At 42.7% G+C, this 20878-nt stretch overlaps 2 protein-coding genes across 2 annotated transcripts in view; one reads left to right on the top strand and one right to left on the bottom strand.

Annotated features, from left to right (window-relative positions):
- The window catches only part of SLC1A7 (solute carrier family 1 member 7), a 49756-nt gene extending 36911 nt beyond the window's left edge, over positions 1-12845 (bottom strand). Inside the window, exons 1-2 of the mRNA XM_064665206.1 lie at positions 12643-12845; positions 11501-11580 (exon numbers count right to left, since the gene is read on the bottom strand). Of these exons, the coding sequence (XP_064521276.1) occupies positions 11501-11580; positions 12643-12783 (221 nt within the window). The 5' untranslated portion in view covers positions 12784-12845. The remainder of the gene's footprint in view (positions 1-11500; positions 11581-12642) is intronic.
- A 1631-nt stretch (positions 12846-14476) lies between these two features.
- Positions 14477-20845, top strand: CPT2 (carnitine palmitoyltransferase 2). Its single transcript, XM_064665199.1, has 5 exons — positions 14477-14646; positions 15374-15454; positions 15562-15668; positions 16922-18226; positions 19076-20845. Exons 1-5 carry the CDS (start codon positions 14519-14521, stop codon positions 19405-19407), a joined length of 1953 nt encoding a protein of 650 aa, XP_064521269.1. The 5' UTR covers positions 14477-14518; the 3' UTR covers positions 19408-20845.
- The last annotated feature ends 33 nt before the right edge of the window (positions 20846-20878 follow it).

The following is a 20878-nucleotide window of genomic DNA, read 5'->3' as shown; positions in this document are numbered from 1 at the left end:
TAAATCAAGATCACTGTATCCTGTTCAGGTTTTCCCTTTAAGTCTAATTTTCATCAAACACTCTTGGCTATATAAAAGCTTCCCAAAATTTTCCCAAGCTTCTTCTAAGACAGAAAAAAGATATTCCTATGGATTCCGCTACTAGACTCTTGTGAAACACACTGGAATGAAAACCAGCCTACCTTTAATTCTTGTCAAGCCTCAGAATCTGGTTAGGCTTGAAATAACAGGACAGATATTTGATTCACAGAGAAAAGTCATTTGACCTACTATGTAGCTAAGTAGCTTCCACACGTATGATTCATGTGTAGCTTCCATAACATGTTTTAATGATTGCCAAATGGACAAAACAGGATTAGGACAATAAAAACCAATCTGCAGCTTTTCTGAATAATTACAGAATATCTCACTCATTTAATTAGTTTAGCAAAAAAAAAAAAAGTCCCCAAAATTGGAATTTCATGTTCAGAGACCATATCTTAGCTTATATAGAAAAGAAACTGTCAAGTCTAAAGGAAAGGGGAAGACCTGATCAATTCCAGGACTAATTAAAAATGTAATTTAGTTACTACATTATTTAAAACATTGGTAATTTTTGACATAAAGAGGAATGGAATTCTTTCCAATATCTTGGAAATCTAATTAGTCCCAGGCAAACAAGTAGCTAAACCCTGTTGAGCACCTCTAGGCTTGTTCTGGCTGTCACAGTTAAACATCAGAGTACCAATGAGGCATTTTATTTACAAATAAAATTTGTCTATCTTCTCTGCAATTCTGTAGCTTTTTCTCTTACTCTCTGCTAAAAGCACATTTTTTGGCCTGTCTCAAGATCAAAACCTATATCCCCAAAAAGAGGAAATACAAGAAGCTGCTGTTAAGACCCCCTTCTGCATGTTTATTTTGTCTTCCTCTCCACCAGAAGCCATCTGGATGTTGCTTTGAAATAGATGGATTATGGATAAAGTTATCAGAAGGGATTAGTGTGATTAGAAAGACATTAATCCTGTCAAGAAGTAATGGTCAAGTATTAACCACCAACAGTTGTTCCTAGAATGATGTTTGTTTTCATTCATCCCGTCCCCTCCCTCCCATTCTCATTTTGTAATTGCATCCGTGGAAAAGACCTTCCTGAGCAAGTTCTCCCAGTGAGGCTGGGAAGTGCCTCCAACAGCCACATTAGAGATGATTATATGACAGTTGAGCATCATGAAAGTGAAGTGCTGCTTCCCTAATGCTGTGGATCATGCAGGCAGGCTGGGGCTCACCTTTCTGTCAAGGTCAGTGCCTGCAAGTCTCAATATGATAATAATGTGCATTTCCACAGCACAAGCCATTTAATCATCTTAAAATGCTTGACTAATGCAACCTCCTCTCACGCAGGAAGGCAGTATCTCCATTTTACAGATAAGGAAGCAGAGAAATTAAGGCATTTTCTTTAAGGACAAACCATTTACAGTGAAGAAAAATATGCCTGAGGTGATCTCTGTATTGCAGTGGACTATCTCACTTTTCCTTATCTGTGCTATCTGCTTTCAAAATGGGCTGCTTCACTTCCATGGAGCCACCATTTATGGAATTATAGTTTGCAACAGAGAAAATAACACTCTCTACAGTAATAAAGAGATAAGAAACTTTCTCTGACTCTTTCTGTAGCTTCATGCTTGATTTTCCTCTTAGTCTCTAGTGTAACTAAAATTATTTCATCAGTGAGAAAGAGGGATCTGAATGACTTTTTCTTTCCACAATATCCTTTTGCTTTCTTCTAACATGAAAAACACCTGCAGAGCAAGACCCCCTGCCGTGGCTGCAGTAGAGAAGTGATGGTGGTGGTGGTGGCAAGACCAGACCCATCCCTCTCTCTGCTTCACCCTATGACATGGTCTGCCCTGACTTACAGGGAAATGTTACAGCTCTGCTTTTCATGCTCACACCCTGAACTAAGCTGGATTGGGTGTGTGAGATACACATGGGGCATTTATAGAGATGAACCCCCTTCCCAAGTATATTTGTGTGCAGTCCAGACAGGCAATAAAATGACACCTGGGCTCTCTGTGGATTTTACTCAGACTCCAATACTTTAGCAGACTCCTGATGTACCAACAGGCTGCTGCTGATCTGAACACAGCTAAGGAACTGTCATGGTCCCTTGTAGTCAGTGGAGTGATCCCCAATGTCATGTATTATTAAAAGTTTCATAGTATTACAGCATTGTTTTCAAAGGAGTTGAGAGGTCTAGAATCCTCCTGAAGATCCAAGGGGCTGCTAAGGCTCATCTCCTTTGCAAATCAAGTAATAGCAAACAGCTTTTTTTTAGTTTAGTTATCTTGATATGAATGAAATGGTGTCTAAGCTCAAAAAATCCCCAAATACAAAATCAAACAGGACTGGTGCAGCTGTTTCTGTGTGCTTAGATTATCAGTCATAAACAGCACTGGAAATGTGAATTAACTTTTAAGGCCTCAGTATGAAGCTATTTTACTGAGCACAGTGGAAGCTCAAAGGTGTCAGGTGTGATGGAAAATCTGGCTCTTGATCTTCAAGCAACAAAAATATATTAAGATCTCGCTGTCTGCAATACACTTCTTGCAGTGACTGTGTTTAATTTTACAGCTGGATGCAAGGAAAGAAACCAAACTACATTTCTAATACCTCATAAAATGCAACATTTTCAGATTCTGTTTTTTAAATTGCTGTATAAAATAAGAGTTTTATTTTTCACCCAAAACGTTGAGATCTTTTCCTTCTCTTTGAACACTTGTAACTATTAATGACAAACTGACATATATAGGAAAAATCCTGCCAGGATTTTTCATGTGCAGTAGGAAATCTGTTTTTATGGACTAATGTAAACAAGGCAGGACTTTGTACAGCACACAGTGAGGGCTGATGTCCACTGGCTGTTCTGTCACCTGCATGTGAGGATGCTGTGATATATCTCTGAGTGCTGGAAGGGATGAACAGTGACCTTTGAGCACTGACTGATAAAGGAGGTTGTGGTATAGTTCGTGCAAAACCCAGCCTGGCTTGTTGACTTTGGCTGTTCTGATAAAAAAAAAAGAAGAAGGTATTTCCTAAATTCAAAGGTCAGGATGCAAACAAAACTAAATGATCTATTAAATATGCATGTGCAGCTTCACATGGTGGAAAGAGCCAAGAATCTTAATAATACTTGATTTTCTCTTTTGTCAGTTCTTTGAAGTGTTTCTAGATTAAGAAAGGAGCAAAGGGATTTGAAACACAAATTTGGATTATAAACAAATGTCAGAGTTATTCAACTGGTTTTCTCCTAAGGAAACAGAGGGAATCCAGCCAGCCCCTCAAGCTCCACATGTCATTCCCATTCCTTTGTGAGACACTAACTATTTTAGAGCTCTCAGAGGACTACAGAAAAATTCTGTCAAGTCACAAACAGTTCATACCCATTAGTAATCACTTCAGTGCTTTCCACACCCATTCACTCTGTGACCATAGATTTCTGTTGCACATCACTGCATCCCTACTGACACTCCCTAAATAATTTGTGCTGAGCTGGCCCAGTTTTGTCATTACAACGTGCACAACTGCAACATGTCATTTTTCACTGCAGAGGTTTGGACCTCTGGGTTGCTCAAGCAAAAGAAAACACCAGAAAACAGTGTCTGACCTGACCATTAGACTCAATATTCCTAAACACAGCTAAGAACATTGATAATGTTCCAGAGGATAATGTGGAGAAATTTCTGAAGATGTCTGAGGCATGGAGGAGGGATTCTTAATAAGGTTTAAATAAGAAGCTGAAGCAATCTGAAAGGAGGACTTTTGGGGTAATCTGACATCAGCTCTGCAATACAATAGCAATATGGAGAATTTAAAGTAGTATAATGGTGTCAAGTGAGATTGCTTTCTGACCAGTTCCTCTTCCCTTTCAGTAATCCTTCTCTTCCAGTTTCATCCAAGTACAGTTTTGCTTTTCACTCTGAAAGTAAATATATTTATCCCCTCTCACATCTCTAGAATGACTTTCTCCACAATAAAGACTGCAGATTATATATCCTAGGAAAGGGCTTAACAGCTTGTTCTCACTGAGGTGAAATGTATTTTTATTATTGTCTGTATTACAGAGATAGACATTGCAGGTAGTTCAGAAATGGAATAGTAAACACACTTAATGTTATCATTCAGGTATTCCACAGGTTTTCCATATTTTCCTGTACTAACCCAGCATATTTCCTCCATTGAGAGAAAGGCCTGTTTCCAACTTCCAATATTTTTCTATCACAGGTGAAATAGAGGGAAAGGTCACATTATCTCCACTAATGTGAAGAAAAAAGCCCTGTGTTCCCAAAGCAATTTAATTCTATGAGAAATGCATCTGCTTTAGTACATTATAAAACACTGTTCTGAGCAGGCCCTTCAGAGACTCAGAGGCAGCATTTTGCAGCTGCTCCTCAACACCTCACTAGAAAATACAGTGCATAAATTTGGTTGCCCTTGATTATAGAATCTTAGAAGTGGTTAGATTTAAAAAGACCTCTAAGATCATCAAGCCCAACTGTTCCGCCAGCACTGCCAAGTCTCACTAAACCATGTCCCCAAGTGCCACATCTACTTGTCTTTTAAATAGGCCCCAGTTTGGCAGCTGCACAAGGATAAGAACAGAGTGACTAGTATTTAGGAAATAATGACCAGAGGGAATAGTTTAACTTACACATAGCAGAAAAAAACAAGCCAAACTTAACCAGAAGCTTATATCATCTATCCTTTCCCATTCAGCCTCCAGGTAAATTATGTGAATTTGTCAAGACAACACAGAAAGTACCTTTTAGTACCAAGGACGTGTAAGAAGAAATAGTACTGCACATATTGTCATTCTTGTAAAACCAGTATTATTGAATGAATTAATTTCGGATGTCATCTTCATTTAAATGTAATGATAAATCAGGAAAAAAGAGAGATTTCATAGCCTTTTAGATATCTCTGTTTTCCTTCTGAATGGATATTATACTGACCATACCAGGCACTGTTTTATAATCATGACAGAAGTTTCAGATTGCAAATTTCAGTACTGGTCTCTGAGGGTTTGGGTCAAACTTTTCATCCCTAACAAACAATAAGCTTAAGTAGTAAAACAGGCAGACAATCTCCAGTCTGTGGTGTATTACCAGTTTCACCTACAGCTGACAACAAACAAAACAACACAAACCACAATCTAACCAAGTCTATCTCACAGCGTTATTTTAACCCAACCCTGGACTCCCAAAGAATATACAGCTGCTGTGAAGTTATTTAGGGTATGTCTGCACAGACAGCTGCATGAACTTGATGTGCTTTTGCTCTGAGCTCCAAGGCAGGTCTGGGAGCCGTGTGGCCACATTAGTCCTTGGCAGGAGAGCCTGGACACAAAGCCCTGCTTATGTGGCAGCACCAATTCTGGCACGGATCGGCACCAGCATCACCAGCTTGGCTCCCAGGATGAGGGGGTTCACAGCTGCCTGCACCCACAGCACCTCCAGCCTGCACCCACAGCATCCCCAGTCTGCACCCACAGCATCCCCAGTCTGCACCCACAGCATCCCCAGCCTGCACCCACAGCACCTGCAGCCTGCACCCACAGCATCCCCAGTCTGCACCCACAGCACCTCCAGCCTGCACCCACAGCATCCCCAGCCTGCACCCACAGCATCCCCAGTCTGCACCCACAGCACCTCCAGCCTGTACCCACAGCACCTCCAGCCTGCACCCACAGCACCTGCAGCCTGCACCCACAGCATCCCCAGCCTGCACCCACAGCATCCCCAGCCTGCACCCACAGCATCCCCAGTCTGCACCCACAGCATCCCCAGTCTGCACCCACAACACCTCCAGTCTGCACCCACAGCATCCCCAGTCTGCACCCACAGCACCTCCAGCCTGCACCCACAACATCCTCACGTCCTCTTGCACAGTTCACAGAATTATCAACTCTCCAGATGAACTGATGAGTTCTGAGAGGCAAAGTTTGGGATGGCCCAGTGAGTGGCAGAATTCCATCAGAACACAATGAGCAATATTTGTCATTAGTGGGATGTAAAAATGCTACTGTGTTCCCCAAAGCAGAGAGCTGTGGAAAAAAATATATGGGGAAAAGAGTACTATAACGGAGTAGTTTCTAATTAAATACCAGGCTTTAACAGCATGAATAAGAATTGCCAACTTGGGAATCTGAGCAGAAGGACGAAGGATTACCAGAACTGATGGCATTATGGACAGGAATCCCCTTAAAGAAACACAGTTCTATATTTAGCATATTGTATTTAATTCATCAACAAAACTACAATAGTAACCAATATTTATTACTACCCCCCCAAGTGAGCCTTTGAATAAATATCAAATTTTATTAGTATACACTTGATTGTATCAGGCACAGCATACTCAGAGGAACAAGCTTTATAATTTAAAAAATACAGGTCAAGTCAGTTGTTTAACTTTAAAGGGAACAATAGTTCTTTAACAAGGTCTGCACACGGAAAAGGATCAGGTCTTTGCTTCTGATTACTTCTTAAATATCTAGAAAATGGTCGGTGGTAAATAAATACGAAATTTAATAATCATCATAATCTTAGGAAAACAAGCAAATATTCCCTGGGGTAACCAGCTGAACAGTTCAAGTCTGCCCTGACAATTCTTCCCCACAAACACTCTCACTGCTTACTGCTAATCACAGCTATAGAAAACTCAGCCCTGTATCTATTACCAGATAAAAACTTAATCATATAAACAAGGAGAGTGCTGAAATAAAAGGATATAAAGGATGTAACTTTCTATTACATATATAAGTAGACATACAGGACAAAGAGAAGTCAGTAGGTTCAGCTAGTGTAAACCTGTGTAAGTCTGGCTTCAGCCTGCTTTTCTGGAGAAGCAAGACTTGTGCAGTCAAACACTGTGTCTGTGAGAGCCCTTACTAATAACATTGTAATTAATTTTTCTCTGAAATTATGCAGAGGGGATGGAAGGCTCTAAAAGAGAGAGTTAAGTTCCTGTAAGGTCTGTGAAAGTGTATGTTGAATGCAGGAGAGAAATCATGTGTGGGCTTCTGGTGTTAGCTTGCAAAAGAACCAGGGGCTGCAAGCCCTGCCTCTTCTCCAACCTTCCTCCCAGCTCCGCAGCACACACGGTTTGCACTTGGGTCTGGTGTCTGTGGTGGTTCTGCCTGGGCTCTGGTGCCCGTGGTGGTTCTGCCTGCCCTGAGCTCTGCCGTGCTGGGAGCCAGACCTGGCCTGCCCTGTGGGCTCACCGGCACCTCCGAACAGAAAGGGAGAGGGGAATTTCTTTTTGGGGTAAGTGCCACAGTGTGGCCTCTCTGCCTGCCACAAGGAATCCATGCCAAACAGCAGCATTATAAATGCCTCAGCAATGCTAAATTTTTCAGTCAAAGTTTGCAACTTCTTCAAAACATCACTCAAAACAAGATACAAAGTTGTAGCAGACCAGGTTTCAGTACCTGCTTCCCCAAAGTACTGAAGTCAATGCAGTTTTTCAGCTTACTGAAAATCAAGTTTCCAGCCTGGTGGACACTGCTCAATACAAAGCTGGTAAAGTGAGATGAGGACGGTGGGGCAGGGAATGGGCACAAGGATGGAGATGCTCTGAAGGGAGGTGACAGCCCGTGAGTTGTGTCACAGTACATGGTTGGCCTGTACCCGAGCCAGTGCTGTGCCTGGCACTGCTGGCACAGACAGGAGGGGGGCAGAGGGTTTGTATCATCTGTAGCAAGAGTGAGAAGGTATTAGTGGCAAAGTTGAGTGCTTGTTCCTCTCCAAGTTTTTTGCATCATGCAAACGCCTGAAGATCAGATTGGATTACTTCAAGCATTTAAGAAGTTGAGAAAGTAAAGTGATGAATAGGTATCCGTGGCAATCAACTTGTCCTGGAAGCAGGTGAAGGCATCACACGTGCATGTGTGTCTGTGTAAGTTTATAATTAACCATAGTGAAAGAGAGTGGAGGGTACCAGCAATCCCTGGGATGCAGGATCCCATCAGTGGTCCCGGCAATCCCCGGGATGCAGGATCCCACCAGTGGTCCCGGCAGTCCCCGGGATGCAGGATCCCATCAGTGGTCCCGGCAGTCCCCGGGATGCAGGATCCCATCAGCGGTCCCGGCAGTCCCAGGGATGCAGGATCCCATCAGCGGTCCCGGCAGTCCCCGGGATGCAGGATCCCATCAGTGGTCCCGGCAGTCCCCGGGATGCAGGATCCCATCAGTGGTCCCGGCAGTCCCCGGGATGCAGGATCCCATCAGTGGTCCCGGCAGTCCCCGGGATGCGGTCCCTCGGTGTCCCAGCGGAGCCGCCTGGTGGCCGCGGGCGGTATCGCAGCCCGGGCCTCTGCCCGCGCCGGGAAGTGCAGGAGGTGCCGGGAAAGGTTTAACAAACCTGAGCAGCGGGAACTGTCTGCAGACTCGGCCCCGCGGTTTTATGAACATCTCCGAATTCTCGGGGCAGGATGCACAGGGAGACACCTCTGCCACACTTGATAAAAACCTGAGATATGTGTTGAAACCTTTTGCATGTAAGGAAGAAAATATCCTATTTGCACTTCAGCTGTCAAATGAGGATTGAAGACACTGTCCCAGAGAGAATCAGGGAACTTCAGATCCCCTGCAGCTGATATTTCAGGCTTGTTGAGGACACCTCTCTGTCCAACTGCAGTAGGAGCTCAGGCAGTGCCTAAGTGTGTAACTATGAATTCAGATCTGGCTCCTCTTCTCTCTCATCTCTCTTAATATTCCCATTCCCAGGTTTAAGAATAGTATCCTATGTTTATACATATAGTAAGCACTGTACATCTGGTAACTACAGGGTCTAAAATTTTGTAACAGCCACCACTGAGTGTCCCCAGGGCAGACACAATCTGTTGGACTGTTTGTCTAATTTTTAAATTTCTGTTGCTAACAGAAGTGGCATCCTCTGTTGTGTGGGTACTTGTCATCATCACTGAGAAAAGCAAACTCTATACACGAGACACAGAGGATACTAATAGATATGAGCAGGGCTAGAGCTCAGGCAGAGGATGGGTGCAATAAATATATAGTTATTCCAGAGTCGTTCTATGATGCTGTGAAGCTTTTTTATGTAACCAGGTAATTGAAATAATATCAACCCCCTTCCTTAATAAAGGTCCAGGCCATAACAAAACCAAAAACTCATGCAGGGCTCAAACTGGCAGGCTAGTGGGTGGTGATTGCTTTTTCAAGATTTTTCTGTCTGTGAGAAAAGAAGAAGTAAGACCATGGGTGACTGGAGACATCAGAACAGGTATGGGAGCTGTGGGATAGAGCACTTCCAGGTGCTGGGACAGAGTTGGGTAAAACAAGAAACTGTCCATTGAAGAAACAGTCTCAAGTTGTTCAACTGATTTCTTCTGCTTCCAGGGAACTGTTAAAATAAACACCATTCAGAGATACCTGACGATATCCTAATTTCCTCATTCCTAATGGATACAATCTGCAAAGTTCCTGTTTTACTCTCTAACTATCAGGTCAAGAGGGAAAGTACACATTTTCAGGCATTTCTGTAAAAGGCTGGATCTGTGCTAGTGGCCTGTAAGTGGAAGATTTTCTAGTCTATTGTCAGTCTTCTGACTCACACAGTTACCACATTTTACTTCTGCTACAACCCTTCAAAATAAACTCTAGACTTGGAGATGGAGTATTTTGCACGCAGTCCTTTTAATCTTTCTTAGATTAGAAAGCTATTTCTATTTCTTTACAAGTAATTTTTTTCTTTGTGTATATAAGGAAAAACTTGCATTAATTTCAACTAGGAGAGCAATATTTAGAGCTCTTTTCATGGTGCTGTACCTCTGGCTTTTGTAAACAATAATAGAGGGTAATTTAAAAGATAATTTAAATGCCTTTGCTCTGGCAGGACAGGCTGAGGATATTCCAGATCCACAAAGAAATGTAGTTTAAATGTGCATGCAGATTGGTAAAAGTACAGAGCATGGGTTTACTGATTTTATGAAATGGATGTGTGGAAAATTTAATGTATCAAGTAGTTTTTACTTGCAAACCCCTGACATTTCAGTTTGCAATAGCAAGTGATAGTTTGTTACACACAGAGATGGACTCATACTGTTGTGCAAGGGGAGTTAATCCATTTGAGGTTCTGCAAAGTTTCTTCTCAGGCTCAGAGGTTCACTCCTGACACACCTGTAGGTAACCTGAGCCATCATAGGCTGTGTCAGAGCAGCTCTCCCCTGTGTGCTGTTGCTCTTCCTGACATCTCTAAAAAATATAAGAGGATCTAAAGAACTACACATTTTAGGGAAGGGCATGTGAATCTGCTCCAACCCTTTTCTGTCCTCCTTAATCCATCACTTCCTCCTGTGAGACTCTTGTTTTCACTGGAAAACTCTCCTTCTACCTCTCAAAAAAAAAATCTCTTGACATGTTTTGTCTTGATGTTGTCTTGCTGCCTGGGACAGAACCGGAGTGAGTCTGTGACCACGTGAACAGTTTCATGCACAGAGCACCATGACTCAGCTCCGTTCTGTGAAAGACCATGAGAAGGCAGATCTAAAGGCAGATAATTTAAAACTAAAATTAGTGCTCAGTTGTGTTAATTTGCAGCAACTCTCTTCAGTCTGAAGACTACAAACTTATTCTTTCTTAAAGTGGAAGATGAGGTCTTGGTGTATGTATTAGGTTTCAGAAACTGAGGCTTCAAGGAAAGGTACCAAATATTGCAATAATTTTTTCTCAGGTCTGGTAAAGTTAGCTTTGTTACTCTTCTTATCTTCCCTAAGCACTGGGCACACAAGTTAGCATTGGCCATTTGTAACTGGTGTGTGGTTGGGACTGTAGTCAGTTGGAAGACAGTCAAGCTCAGAGGAGAGAAAAACCTCTCCTAAGTCATGCCCTCCCACTGCAAAGGCAGCTCCCATGCACTGTCCATCAGAACAAGATCTAGATCATTAATTCTGCTACCAATAAAGTGGCACCATTAAAGGTTCTGCCTTTAATGTACTGAGAAATCACTTTCACTTCAGCTGAAGCCAGGTATATACTATTAGTTCACTGGAGACACAGGGTTTTTTCAATATTCATCATATTACAGCACATCTCTCAAAATACTGCAGGACACGATAAATAACTGGGCTTTTTCATCTTATTTGAAAAGTGTATTGTTTCAATAATTTAGACTTAAGGTGGGTTTTTTGATAAGGTGGGTTATTTATTCCATATATTTAACTTCTAGTTAGCTTGAAAGAAAAAGTCCTCCCATTACAAGGGAAAAAGAAAACAATAAAACCCCCCGCACATTAATTTTAAAGCCAATAATAGCTGTACGAGATATTGCAGAAATGATCCTATTGATTAAAAAACATGTTCATGGCTCCACTATAAATGCAAATGCACAGCAGTCAGTGATGCCTCTGGCACTGTCACTTAATTCAGCCACAAGTAAAACAGCGGCGATGACAAGTCTCATTTAGGAAACGTGAAAACTCATTGGATCTATTGTTGTCCTCACTTACCTTGAGACAACCAGTGGGAGAATCAGCATTTTCAGCATCCTCATCAGTAACTCACCAGGAAACTGGAAGTAACTAATTTCCTAGAAATACATGAAGAGATGCTTATTGTTTTGAGCTAAAGACTGTTTGCCTTCACAAGTGCTGCCAGAGCTGGGGATCAGATAACACGGGTAAAATCTGCAGCTTTGGCATGTAAGGTGGCAAAGATAGCAGGCTTCAAAAGATCATTTTAAAATTAATTAGATTACATAATATGTTGCTATTCAATAAACACTCTACATGCTTTGTTCCTTTACAAAGGAAGACAGAAATAAAATATGTCATCACTTGAGGACTGTTGTTAATAGGTTGCTCTGAACAATCTCTTCATTCTGTATTTTGTGTGTTTTCCCAAGTATGTGTGAAGCTACTGCTTGGACAAAAACGATGCTCAGACAGTGGTTTGCCATAGCAGAAAACAGAATGGGTTTAGTTTGGTTGCATTTACTAAATGCCATATTTTTTAACCGAGATTTATATTTTGTGCTCAAACAACACATTCAGCAGTGCATGTTGTCGTCTGGTCTGTCCGACTAATGCAGCAGAAATGAGCCCCCCCAAGGGGTTGGTTGAAGTGTGCTGGGGGAGAAAGCCCCAAGTGACTTCAGTAACATGGTCTGCTAATGATGGGAAATCTTCAATTTGTTAACATGGAACGCCATTGCTGTGATATAAACATCTGCACCTCTGTATCTGATGCTGAAAAATATTCCCAGTGTTTTCTTTAGACATACATATTCCAAAATAATGTAAAATCCAGTATATTGCAGTACCAGTTTTTCCAGATCTATATTAGATTCTACATCTCTTCTAGCTTAAATGTCCACTATTATTATCCATACTTGCAACATTCTGTGTTTATGCTACACTTACCAGGTGTCTTAGAGACCAGAACCCTTTGCTGATGTATTGTTTGAGAACGTGTGAAAGGACCCAAAGACCAACTTAGATTAACAAACATATGGAATTAAACTAATTTAACAAATATATATACACAATTTTTGTGTTCCAGAGCCCGTGCTGAAGTTGCACAAGTTCCATATGTCTTCTGTTACGTAAGTGTGGTATTTTCTCCGCAGTGTTGCTGCCGTGCCCACTCTTACCTGCTGGGAGAGTCGTCTCGTCCTCAGGAAGAATCCAAGGAGACAGCCGATGGTGACGGACAACACGGAGAGGATGAGCAAACCATTCCTTTTACAAACATCCTTGATCCGAGCGAGGATTGCATCCAAAGCCACCGCCATGCTGTGCTCCGTGCTCTGCGGGGAAGAATCAGCATCCCATGAGGAGAGAATTCCCTCACTCCTCTTGTTCGAGTGGACGGATCTGGCTCTGTATAGATCAGATCAAAGCACTTCCAGTTCTGCTTAGCTGACCTGCAAGGTCACCCCTCTGCCAATAGCCACCAAGCAAGCAGCTGGCGTTATTGTTCCAAATTAATACCAACAATCCTATTATCAACTACATCATTAAGAGCCTGGAAGAAGATTAGGGGGCTCTGGAAAATTAGAACAGAATGCAGTAGTATTTCTAAAACAAGACTAGTTCAAAACAAAGTGACACTCCTGGGAGAAAGACGGTGCATTCCTCAGTCTCTGAATTTGGGGTCTGGACACCCAAACCTGGAAAGGGAACTCTACAAGTCAGCACTCACACAGGGAACAGGAACATTATTACCGTTCTCCTAAAGGGTAGGGCAGGTAACATTTGGAACAGGACTATCACAACAGGGCAAGCTAGGTGAAACTGGACTTCATTAATTAAAGCAGGCTGGGGTTTTTCGTTATCATGGCCAAAAAAAGGCTGAATGAGCAGCGTAAGAGACACACATTGAACAGGAAACAGCCATAGACTGGAACATGCAAGGACATCTTCTGGCATTTGGCATTTATTGTCTGGGAAGTGAAATGATTTCACTTTTCTTCCAACCACTATGTTGATTAGGGTAGGGCCAATTTACTTTCAGAGGATTATGAGACTAAGCCACAGGGATTGCTTTCCTTTCCTTTGCTGTGTCCGCATTCAATCCCAACGCTGATTTTTATGCTGGTGAGTATCTGATAAAAATACACTCCTCATCACCATTTGCTGTGCCACGCTTTCTTACGAGAGCATTTCCGGAGCTTCTGGGATATTCTAATATTATTCAGTGTTTTTACAGAAAATATTGGACACAATCCAACAAAAATACAATGTATGTTTACAATTTTACATTTTATACTGTGATACAGAATTGTTGTTACACGCTCACATGTGAGTAAAAAAGCTCAAGAGGGATTAAACTGCTCTCTTGGAGGCAGGACATATGGATACACACACACAAAAAAAAAAAGAGAGAGGAAAAATAAGTGGAGTCTGCATGTTGAACAAGAGTGCTTGTCAAAACAAAAGGATAGCAGGAAACTTTATTAATGCATTAATAGTTTTATTATTTAATATCGTGTTTCTGATCAATGCAAATTTTATTACTGCAAACTTTATTAACGGCTATGGCGTTACCGCGCCACTCCAGACATTTTCCAATACCCTGATAACCTTGCTGCCTTGACGGCGCGCATCGAATCGACTTTCTTAATGGCATAATAACAGGGAAAAGGATTCGTTTTCCTCCCTCCTTGCCGGGGGCAGCGGCGGGCGGTGCCGAGAATGGCGGGCGGTGCCGGGGATGGCGGGCGGTGCCGGGGATGGCGGGCGGTGCCGGGGATGGCGGGCGGTGCCGAGCGTGGCGGGCGGTGCCGGGGATGGCGGGCGGTGCCGAGCGTGGCGGGCGGTGCCGAGGATGGCGGGCGGTGCCGAGGATGGCGGGCGGTGCCGAGAGTGGCGGGCGGTGCCGAGCGTGGCGGGCGGTGCCGAGGGGGACGGGGGGTGCCGGGGATGGCGGGCGGTGCCGAGTGTGGCGGGCGGTGCCGAGCGTGGCGGGCGGTGCCGGCGGGGGCGGGCGGTGCCGAGCGTGGCGGGCGGCGCTGAGGCGCTGCTATCATGGCGGCGCGGCAGCTGCTGAGGGCGGCCCCGGGCCGCGGGCGGCGTGGGTACAGCAGCGCGGGCGCTGCCGAGTTCCTGCACCGCAGCATCGTGCCCACCATGCACTACCAGAGGAGCCTGCCCAGGTACGGCGGGTCCCGGGACACCCGCGGGGAGTGCCCCGAGCTGCGCTCCGAGGGCGCGGGGCGGGGCCGTGTGGGGTGTCCGCGCTGAGGCGGGGGTTGAGGGAATGTCCTCTCTCGGCTCCGAGCTGTGCGCTTCCCGCTCTCCCTGCGGAGGGGTGAAGTGTAAATATGGTTGTAAGCCTGCTTCTGAAACATCCCTTTGGGTCGCAAAGGAACCCCGGGAGTGTATCGGGATTGTTTTATAGTAAGGAAAATGTTTCTTTTTGCTCTGAGAGGAAGTTGGCAAAGATATACTCGATAGGAAATTTGTAAGAAAGTAGATGTCCAGCACCCCGCAGTGAGGGGAAGGGCTGAAGCAGGGCTGGTAACCTTCTGGGGAGCTGCTTCTCCGGGCAGTGGTTCCTGTCACTGTGTTCTCTGTGAGGGGTTAACCCCCATCACCGCAGTACCTTTGTAACAAGCCGGTCAGGTTCCTTCTCTGCCTTGTTTCCCAAGTATCGTAGGCTGTGCTGACTCGTATCTGTCTATTCCCCTAGTTCTCTTATTCCACAAGAAACTTATGAGGCATTTGGAGAATATGTATTATATTATCCATATATATATAGTGTAGTATATATAATAGTATTAGGAAGGATAGGGAAGAAGGGAGGCTACTCTGTAAGAAACTCAAGCTTCATTTGTACCCTTGCTCATAAAGTGCATTGTGTTTGTGTTCCACTTCCTTCAGACTGCCTGTTCCCAAACTGGAAGATACAGTTGTGAGATACCTGAATGCCCAGAAACCGCTTTTAAATGATGACCAATTCAGGTATGGACAAACACATATTGCACTGTCATGTGCTGCTTCAGAGCCAAGTGATACAGATAAAAAATAGGACTGTGACAGCATTTTGACTATTCTCTTGATTGCTGCAGGAAAACAGAAGAACTCGCTCATGCTTTTGAAAAGGGAATTGGAAGAGAGCTACATGAGCAACTGGTTGCTCAAGACAATCAGAACAAGCATACTAGTTACATCACAGGTACGCTGGCCTGCTGGGTTTTGGAGAAGTCTGTTGGTCATCATGCTTGGTAACATCTCATTATGCTACAAATATAATAGGCTGAAGCTTAAGTAATCCATAAACTTGGAATAACATGCTGTGAACACTGTGGCTGTCTGTTTAGGTTGAGGTTAAAGAGCAGCTTATCTAGTAGCTCCCTTAAGGAAACTAAACCAATCATTTCCAAATAATTCCATGTTATTTAGTAAGAAAACTAAACTCTAAGGGAGGGAAGGGGTCAGAGAGTATAACTAAGTTTGAGAGGCAGAAGTGGTCAGTGCTCTGGACTTAAAAACCCCTAAAACTACAAAACCATAATCTTCTGAAGACAAAAACAAAAGAAGCAACAGAAAGAGGAAAATGAGAATAAAGGAAAAACACATTAGGAGAGGGAGAGCATGTGTATAGATTTTTGATTATACTGTTTCCACTGACTTCCACGTAGAAGTGTCTGCTTATGGAAGTATTGGATAGATAACAGCAGAGGTGGAAATATTCAAATACCTATGGAAGTAGAGGTTGCCATGTTGCCCAGTGAATGCACTTCTGTCCTTGCTCTCTGTTGAGGCCTCCTCTAAGGGTGTTAGCTATGATAAATTCTGTGGAGAATACCAGATTACTTTACAAAAACTGCTGTTTGGTTTGTTGTATTTAACTTTCCATTCACTTTGAACAGCATGTAGGGGTTTAACTGGTGGCTTTATGTTGTTCATCAGTGCTTTTTGTCCGTGAGCTGTGGGGTGTCTGTATTACTTTTTGTTTAGTTATTATTCTTCTTTAGGCCTCATAAAAGACCTGTTCTACTTCACATTGGTTTCTGAAAGTATGTATATTTGCCTCCACCTTAGACTTTCAAGTCCAGGGTTAAAAGGCTGTGTGATGATGACAGATGTGGTTTTCAAACTGTAGATGAATTCTGGTTACTCACCTGTGAGAAACTGTAATTAAAATTGTAACTTAGGTCCTTGAGCTACCCATTGCCCTTCTTACAGCCCAGCTAGAAGGTTCAACCTCAGTGACAGAGAGTTGCAGAAATTAATAATTTAAGAGTAGGTAAAGGGATGTACCACTCCAAATGTGAGGTGTTGGGTGAATTACTGCACGTGTTTGTTGTGTTTGTAGGCACTTCAGTGTGTGTTTATTCATGATCACTGTTGGACTACACAAACCTCTGGTCTGACTCAGTGAGCTGTTTTTATGTTCTGACCTATTTCTCAACTCTCAATTTTCAGGTCCCTGGTTTGACATGTACCTAAAAGCACGTGAGCCCGTTGTTTTGAATTTTAATGCATTTATGTCTTTTAATCCTGATCCCAAACCGGAATACAACGATCAGCTCACACGAGCTACGAACATGACTGTTTCTGCCATACGTTTTATGAAGACCTTCAGGGCTGGTTATCTGGAACCAGAGGTTTTTCACCTCAATCCAGAAAAAAGTGACACTGAGCTCTTTAAAAAAATTATCCGATTTGTGCCTTCTTCGGTGTCCTGGTTTGGTGCCTACATGGTCAATGCTTACCCCCTGGATATGTCTCAGTACTTCAGGCTTTTCAATTCCACGCGGGTGCCTAAGCTCGAGAAAGATGAGCTTTATACAGATGAAAAGGCAAAGCATTTACTAGTACTGAGAAATGGAAATTTTTATGTGTTTGACGTTATCGATAGAGATGGGAACATGCTGAAACCCTCAGAGATACAAGCACACTTGAAATGCATCCTTAGTGACAACAGTCCAGCCCCAGCCTTCCCTCTTGGCTACCTCTCCAGTGAAAACCGAGACACGTGGGCATCGCTGAGAAAGAACCTGCTGGATAATGGCAATGAAGAAGCTCTTCAAAAAGTAGACTCTGCTGTGTTTTGTTTAAGTTTAGATGATTTTCCCATTAAAGACTTTGTGCACTTGTCCCACACTATGTTGCATGGGGATGGTGCTAACCGCTGGTATGACAAATCCTTTAACCTCATCATAACCAAGGATGGCACCGCAGGAATCAATTTTGAACATTCCTGGGGAGATGGTGTGGCTGTGCTCAGGTTCCAGAATGAGGTTTTTAAAGACAGCACCAACTCCCCAGCCATCAGCCCCCAGTCCCAGCCTGCTTCAGTAGACTCCTCTAAAGCAGTGCAAAAACTTGACTTTAAGCTGAATGATGCCTTAAAAGCAGGGATTACCAAAGCCAAACAGAAATTCGATACCACTGTAGAATCACTGTCTATTAACATGATTCAGTTCCAAAAAGGGGGCAAGGAGCTTCTAAAGCAGAAGAAGGTGAGCCCAGATGCTGTGGCTCAGCTGGCCTTCCAGATGGCTTTCCTTCGCCAGTACAACCAGACCGTCGCTACGTACGAGTCTTGCAGCACTGCAGCTTTCAAACACGGTCGTACAGAAACCATCCGTCCTGCCTCTGTCCACACCAAGAAATGCTCAGAAGCTTTTGTCAAGGAACTGTCCAAACATAGCACAGAAGAGCTGCAGAAGCTGATAGTGGAGTGCTCCAAGTACCACGGCCGCTTGACAAGAGAAGCTGCTATGGGTGAGTAGGAACAGATCATACACTTCTGCTTTTGCATGAAAAGGTCTGTTAATATTTAATTTACAACCAAATAATTTAATTTTGCTGGCGGTCTGATGCTAATGTAAACTTGACAAAAACAGTAACCAAAGGCTGCAGTTTAAAATGCCTTCTGTGACACTCATTTCTTGATGGAGAGGAAAGCCTCTGTGATTTCCACATCACTGTTAATGTGTTGAGAATTTTTTATACTTTTTTTTGTCCCCAGGGCAGCTGGGGTATTGGAAGATTTGATAAATACTTAGTGCATGTTGTACTCCCCAGGGCAACCAAGAACTTTGGCTTTAAGTCTGTATGTGTGCAGGGGATAAAGGCTGTAACAACTTCCAAATCAAACTCATATTTTTGGCTAGTCTATTCCTAGCATTATTTCAGTAAAATAGACTGTTGAACATTACCCCATAGAGTCTAAAATTGGCCTCTTTCTGTTGATGCAAGATCCTCTTCCTCTTTAGATTAATAAGTTTTAGGAAAGCTTTTTTTCTGCTTTAAACAACTTGGATATGTTCGGATAAATAGTTAATCAAAGAATGTGATGTATTATTAAAATTGTCTGTTAACATTGCACTTTAGTGTACTCTCATAATCCTGGTTGATTCTTGCAGTAAAACAGCCCCTCTTCCCCTGGGATGTGTGCATGAGAAGGGCAGAATGTCTGGCTTCTGAAAAATAATTCCCGCTAATACAAAAATGAACCTCACTTCTACAGACCTCTTTTGTGGCTGAAAGACAATGTGATGTCACAGTAAATGAGTTTACTTCCCACAAAAACGAGCCATCTCTCTAATACATGTTATTTGATTTGAACAGGGCAGGGGTTTGACCGCCATCTCTTCGGCCTGCGCTACTTGGCCTTATCCAAAGGGCTTGCTCTGCCTGATTTCTATCAAGACCCGGCCTATGCTCGGCTCAATCACAACATCATTTCCACAAGCACGTTGGTCAGCCCAGCTGTGCAGCTGGGAGGGTTTGGCCCCGTGGTGTCCGATGGCTTTGGATTAGGATATCAGGTCCATGACGACTGGATAGGTTGTAATGTTTCCTCTTACCCAGCTAGGAATGGTGAAGAATTCCTTCGGTGCATATACAAGTCACTAGAAGATATCTTTAATGTTTTAACGGGCAAGAAGATTGGTACTTAGACATAAAGACATTAGAAGACTTTACAATTGCAGTACAAAATGCAGACTATGTCTAATTGACATACTAATCAGTGTTCAGCATGGCTGAGACTGCCCAGCTTAATTGGCTTCATGTATCTTCACTGAACTTGAATACTGTTAGAGTCACTATGAAATTTGTATTTATTTTAAAGAAATCAATTACAGACCTTGAGTGGATGCTTCAGGAAGCAACCTCACAATGTAAAATTAAGTAACTCACTTAATTGTGAGTAACTTACATTACTCACAATGTAAAATTAAGTAACACATCCATCTGTTCCAACTGATCCATGTGTTCTTAAAACACATCTTCTAAAATAAAAAGTTTATGATCTTGGAACTGTGTTCCATGAGTGTTCAGACACTCAAATCAATACTGTGATACTACTCTTAAACTGCTAAGATTTAAAAAAAAAATACATGCAATAATTTTAAACATGAAAGAGTAGTTCCATTTGCACTTGCAGTAAGCTTTCTTACAAACTGCTCACACTTACTTTTCTCTTTAAACTTGAATTTATATCAGAACTGATGGTGCCTCAACTGCTTGAAGGCTTTCCACTCTTAACTTCCAGAGAAACAAAAAAAAAAAGAAGTGGGAGGCCTTAAGTGATATGCAATCATCAAATGGATTGTTAAACTGATTGGAAAAGACTGTATTTTAATAAAGCTGTCTACTATTAACCACAAAGTTCTTTTATTGCCAGATCTAATTCATACAGTATGGGCAGTCCCTTTATCCATAGCTCATGATTCTTATAAAAGTTGGAAAGAATACTGCTGAAAGCATTCTGCACTTACATGGTATGTGTAACTTGAACTCCTGCCTTTTAAACCCTCTTGACTTCCACTCTTTTTCTTCTGGAAGGATGAGTCTTTCTCTAGAGCTGAGTAGAACTTGCTTTTGTGATCTGTGTAAAGCTAATGCAGCTCCTGTCTTTCAGCACAGCCCCCTGTCCTGGACAACCAAATCTATTAGCAGAACAGAGAAGTCTGAGCACATCTGATGTGACAGATCAGGTTCAGAGGCTCAGAAACCTACTTGCCTTTTCTCTTCCTTTGGATTTCTCAGCTTCCAGGCTCTCCCAGTGTCTTTTTTCTTTATCACAGTGAATGTAAGCGATACCATATCCTGGAAGTATGAACTGCAAGTGCTGGAAGGGGAGAGGCATGCTTTTAATGGGTAAGCCTGAAGGCTTAGGAACTTTTCCTAGTCAGGGCTGTTTGCACCTTGTAATTCGCTGTTCTAGTTTTCACCTGAAAAGCCTTATTTTAAAACTCCTTTTAAAACTTAGCATGATTGTTCTTGCTCATTTAAACAAAGAAAGGAAGGTGATCATTTGGGAAGATGAAGGAAATAATGTATCAGGAAATGATAATCAGACCAAAAGTCTGAATAAAGTTCACTACAAAAGTGTTTGTTTTTTTTTTCTTTGTGTTTTTTTTTTTT

Source organism: Pseudopipra pipra, chromosome 9 (genome assembly GCF_036250125.1).
Source record: "Pseudopipra pipra isolate bDixPip1 chromosome 9, bDixPip1.hap1, whole genome shotgun sequence".
In the NCBI taxonomy this organism is placed as follows: Eukaryota; Metazoa; Chordata; class Aves; order Passeriformes; family Pipridae; genus Pseudopipra; species Pseudopipra pipra.
Note: the sequence above shows the minus strand (reverse complement) of the source record. Positions and strands in the feature narration are given on the sequence as shown.

Bases quoted from the DNA above. Each gene is read 5' to 3' on its own strand.
- CPT2 (XM_064665199.1), top strand. From the start codon at position 14,519: ATGGCGGCGCGGCAGCTGCTGAGGGCGGCCCCGGGCCGCGGGCGGCGT. The intron at 14,647-15,373 runs GTACGGCGGGTC...CACTTCCTTCAG, and splicing joins TACCAGAGGAGCCTGCCCAG to ACTGCCTGTTCCCAAACTGG. The intron at 18,227-19,075 runs GTGAGTAGGAAC...TGATTTGAACAG, and splicing joins GACAAGAGAAGCTGCTATGG to GGCAGGGGTTTGACCGCCAT.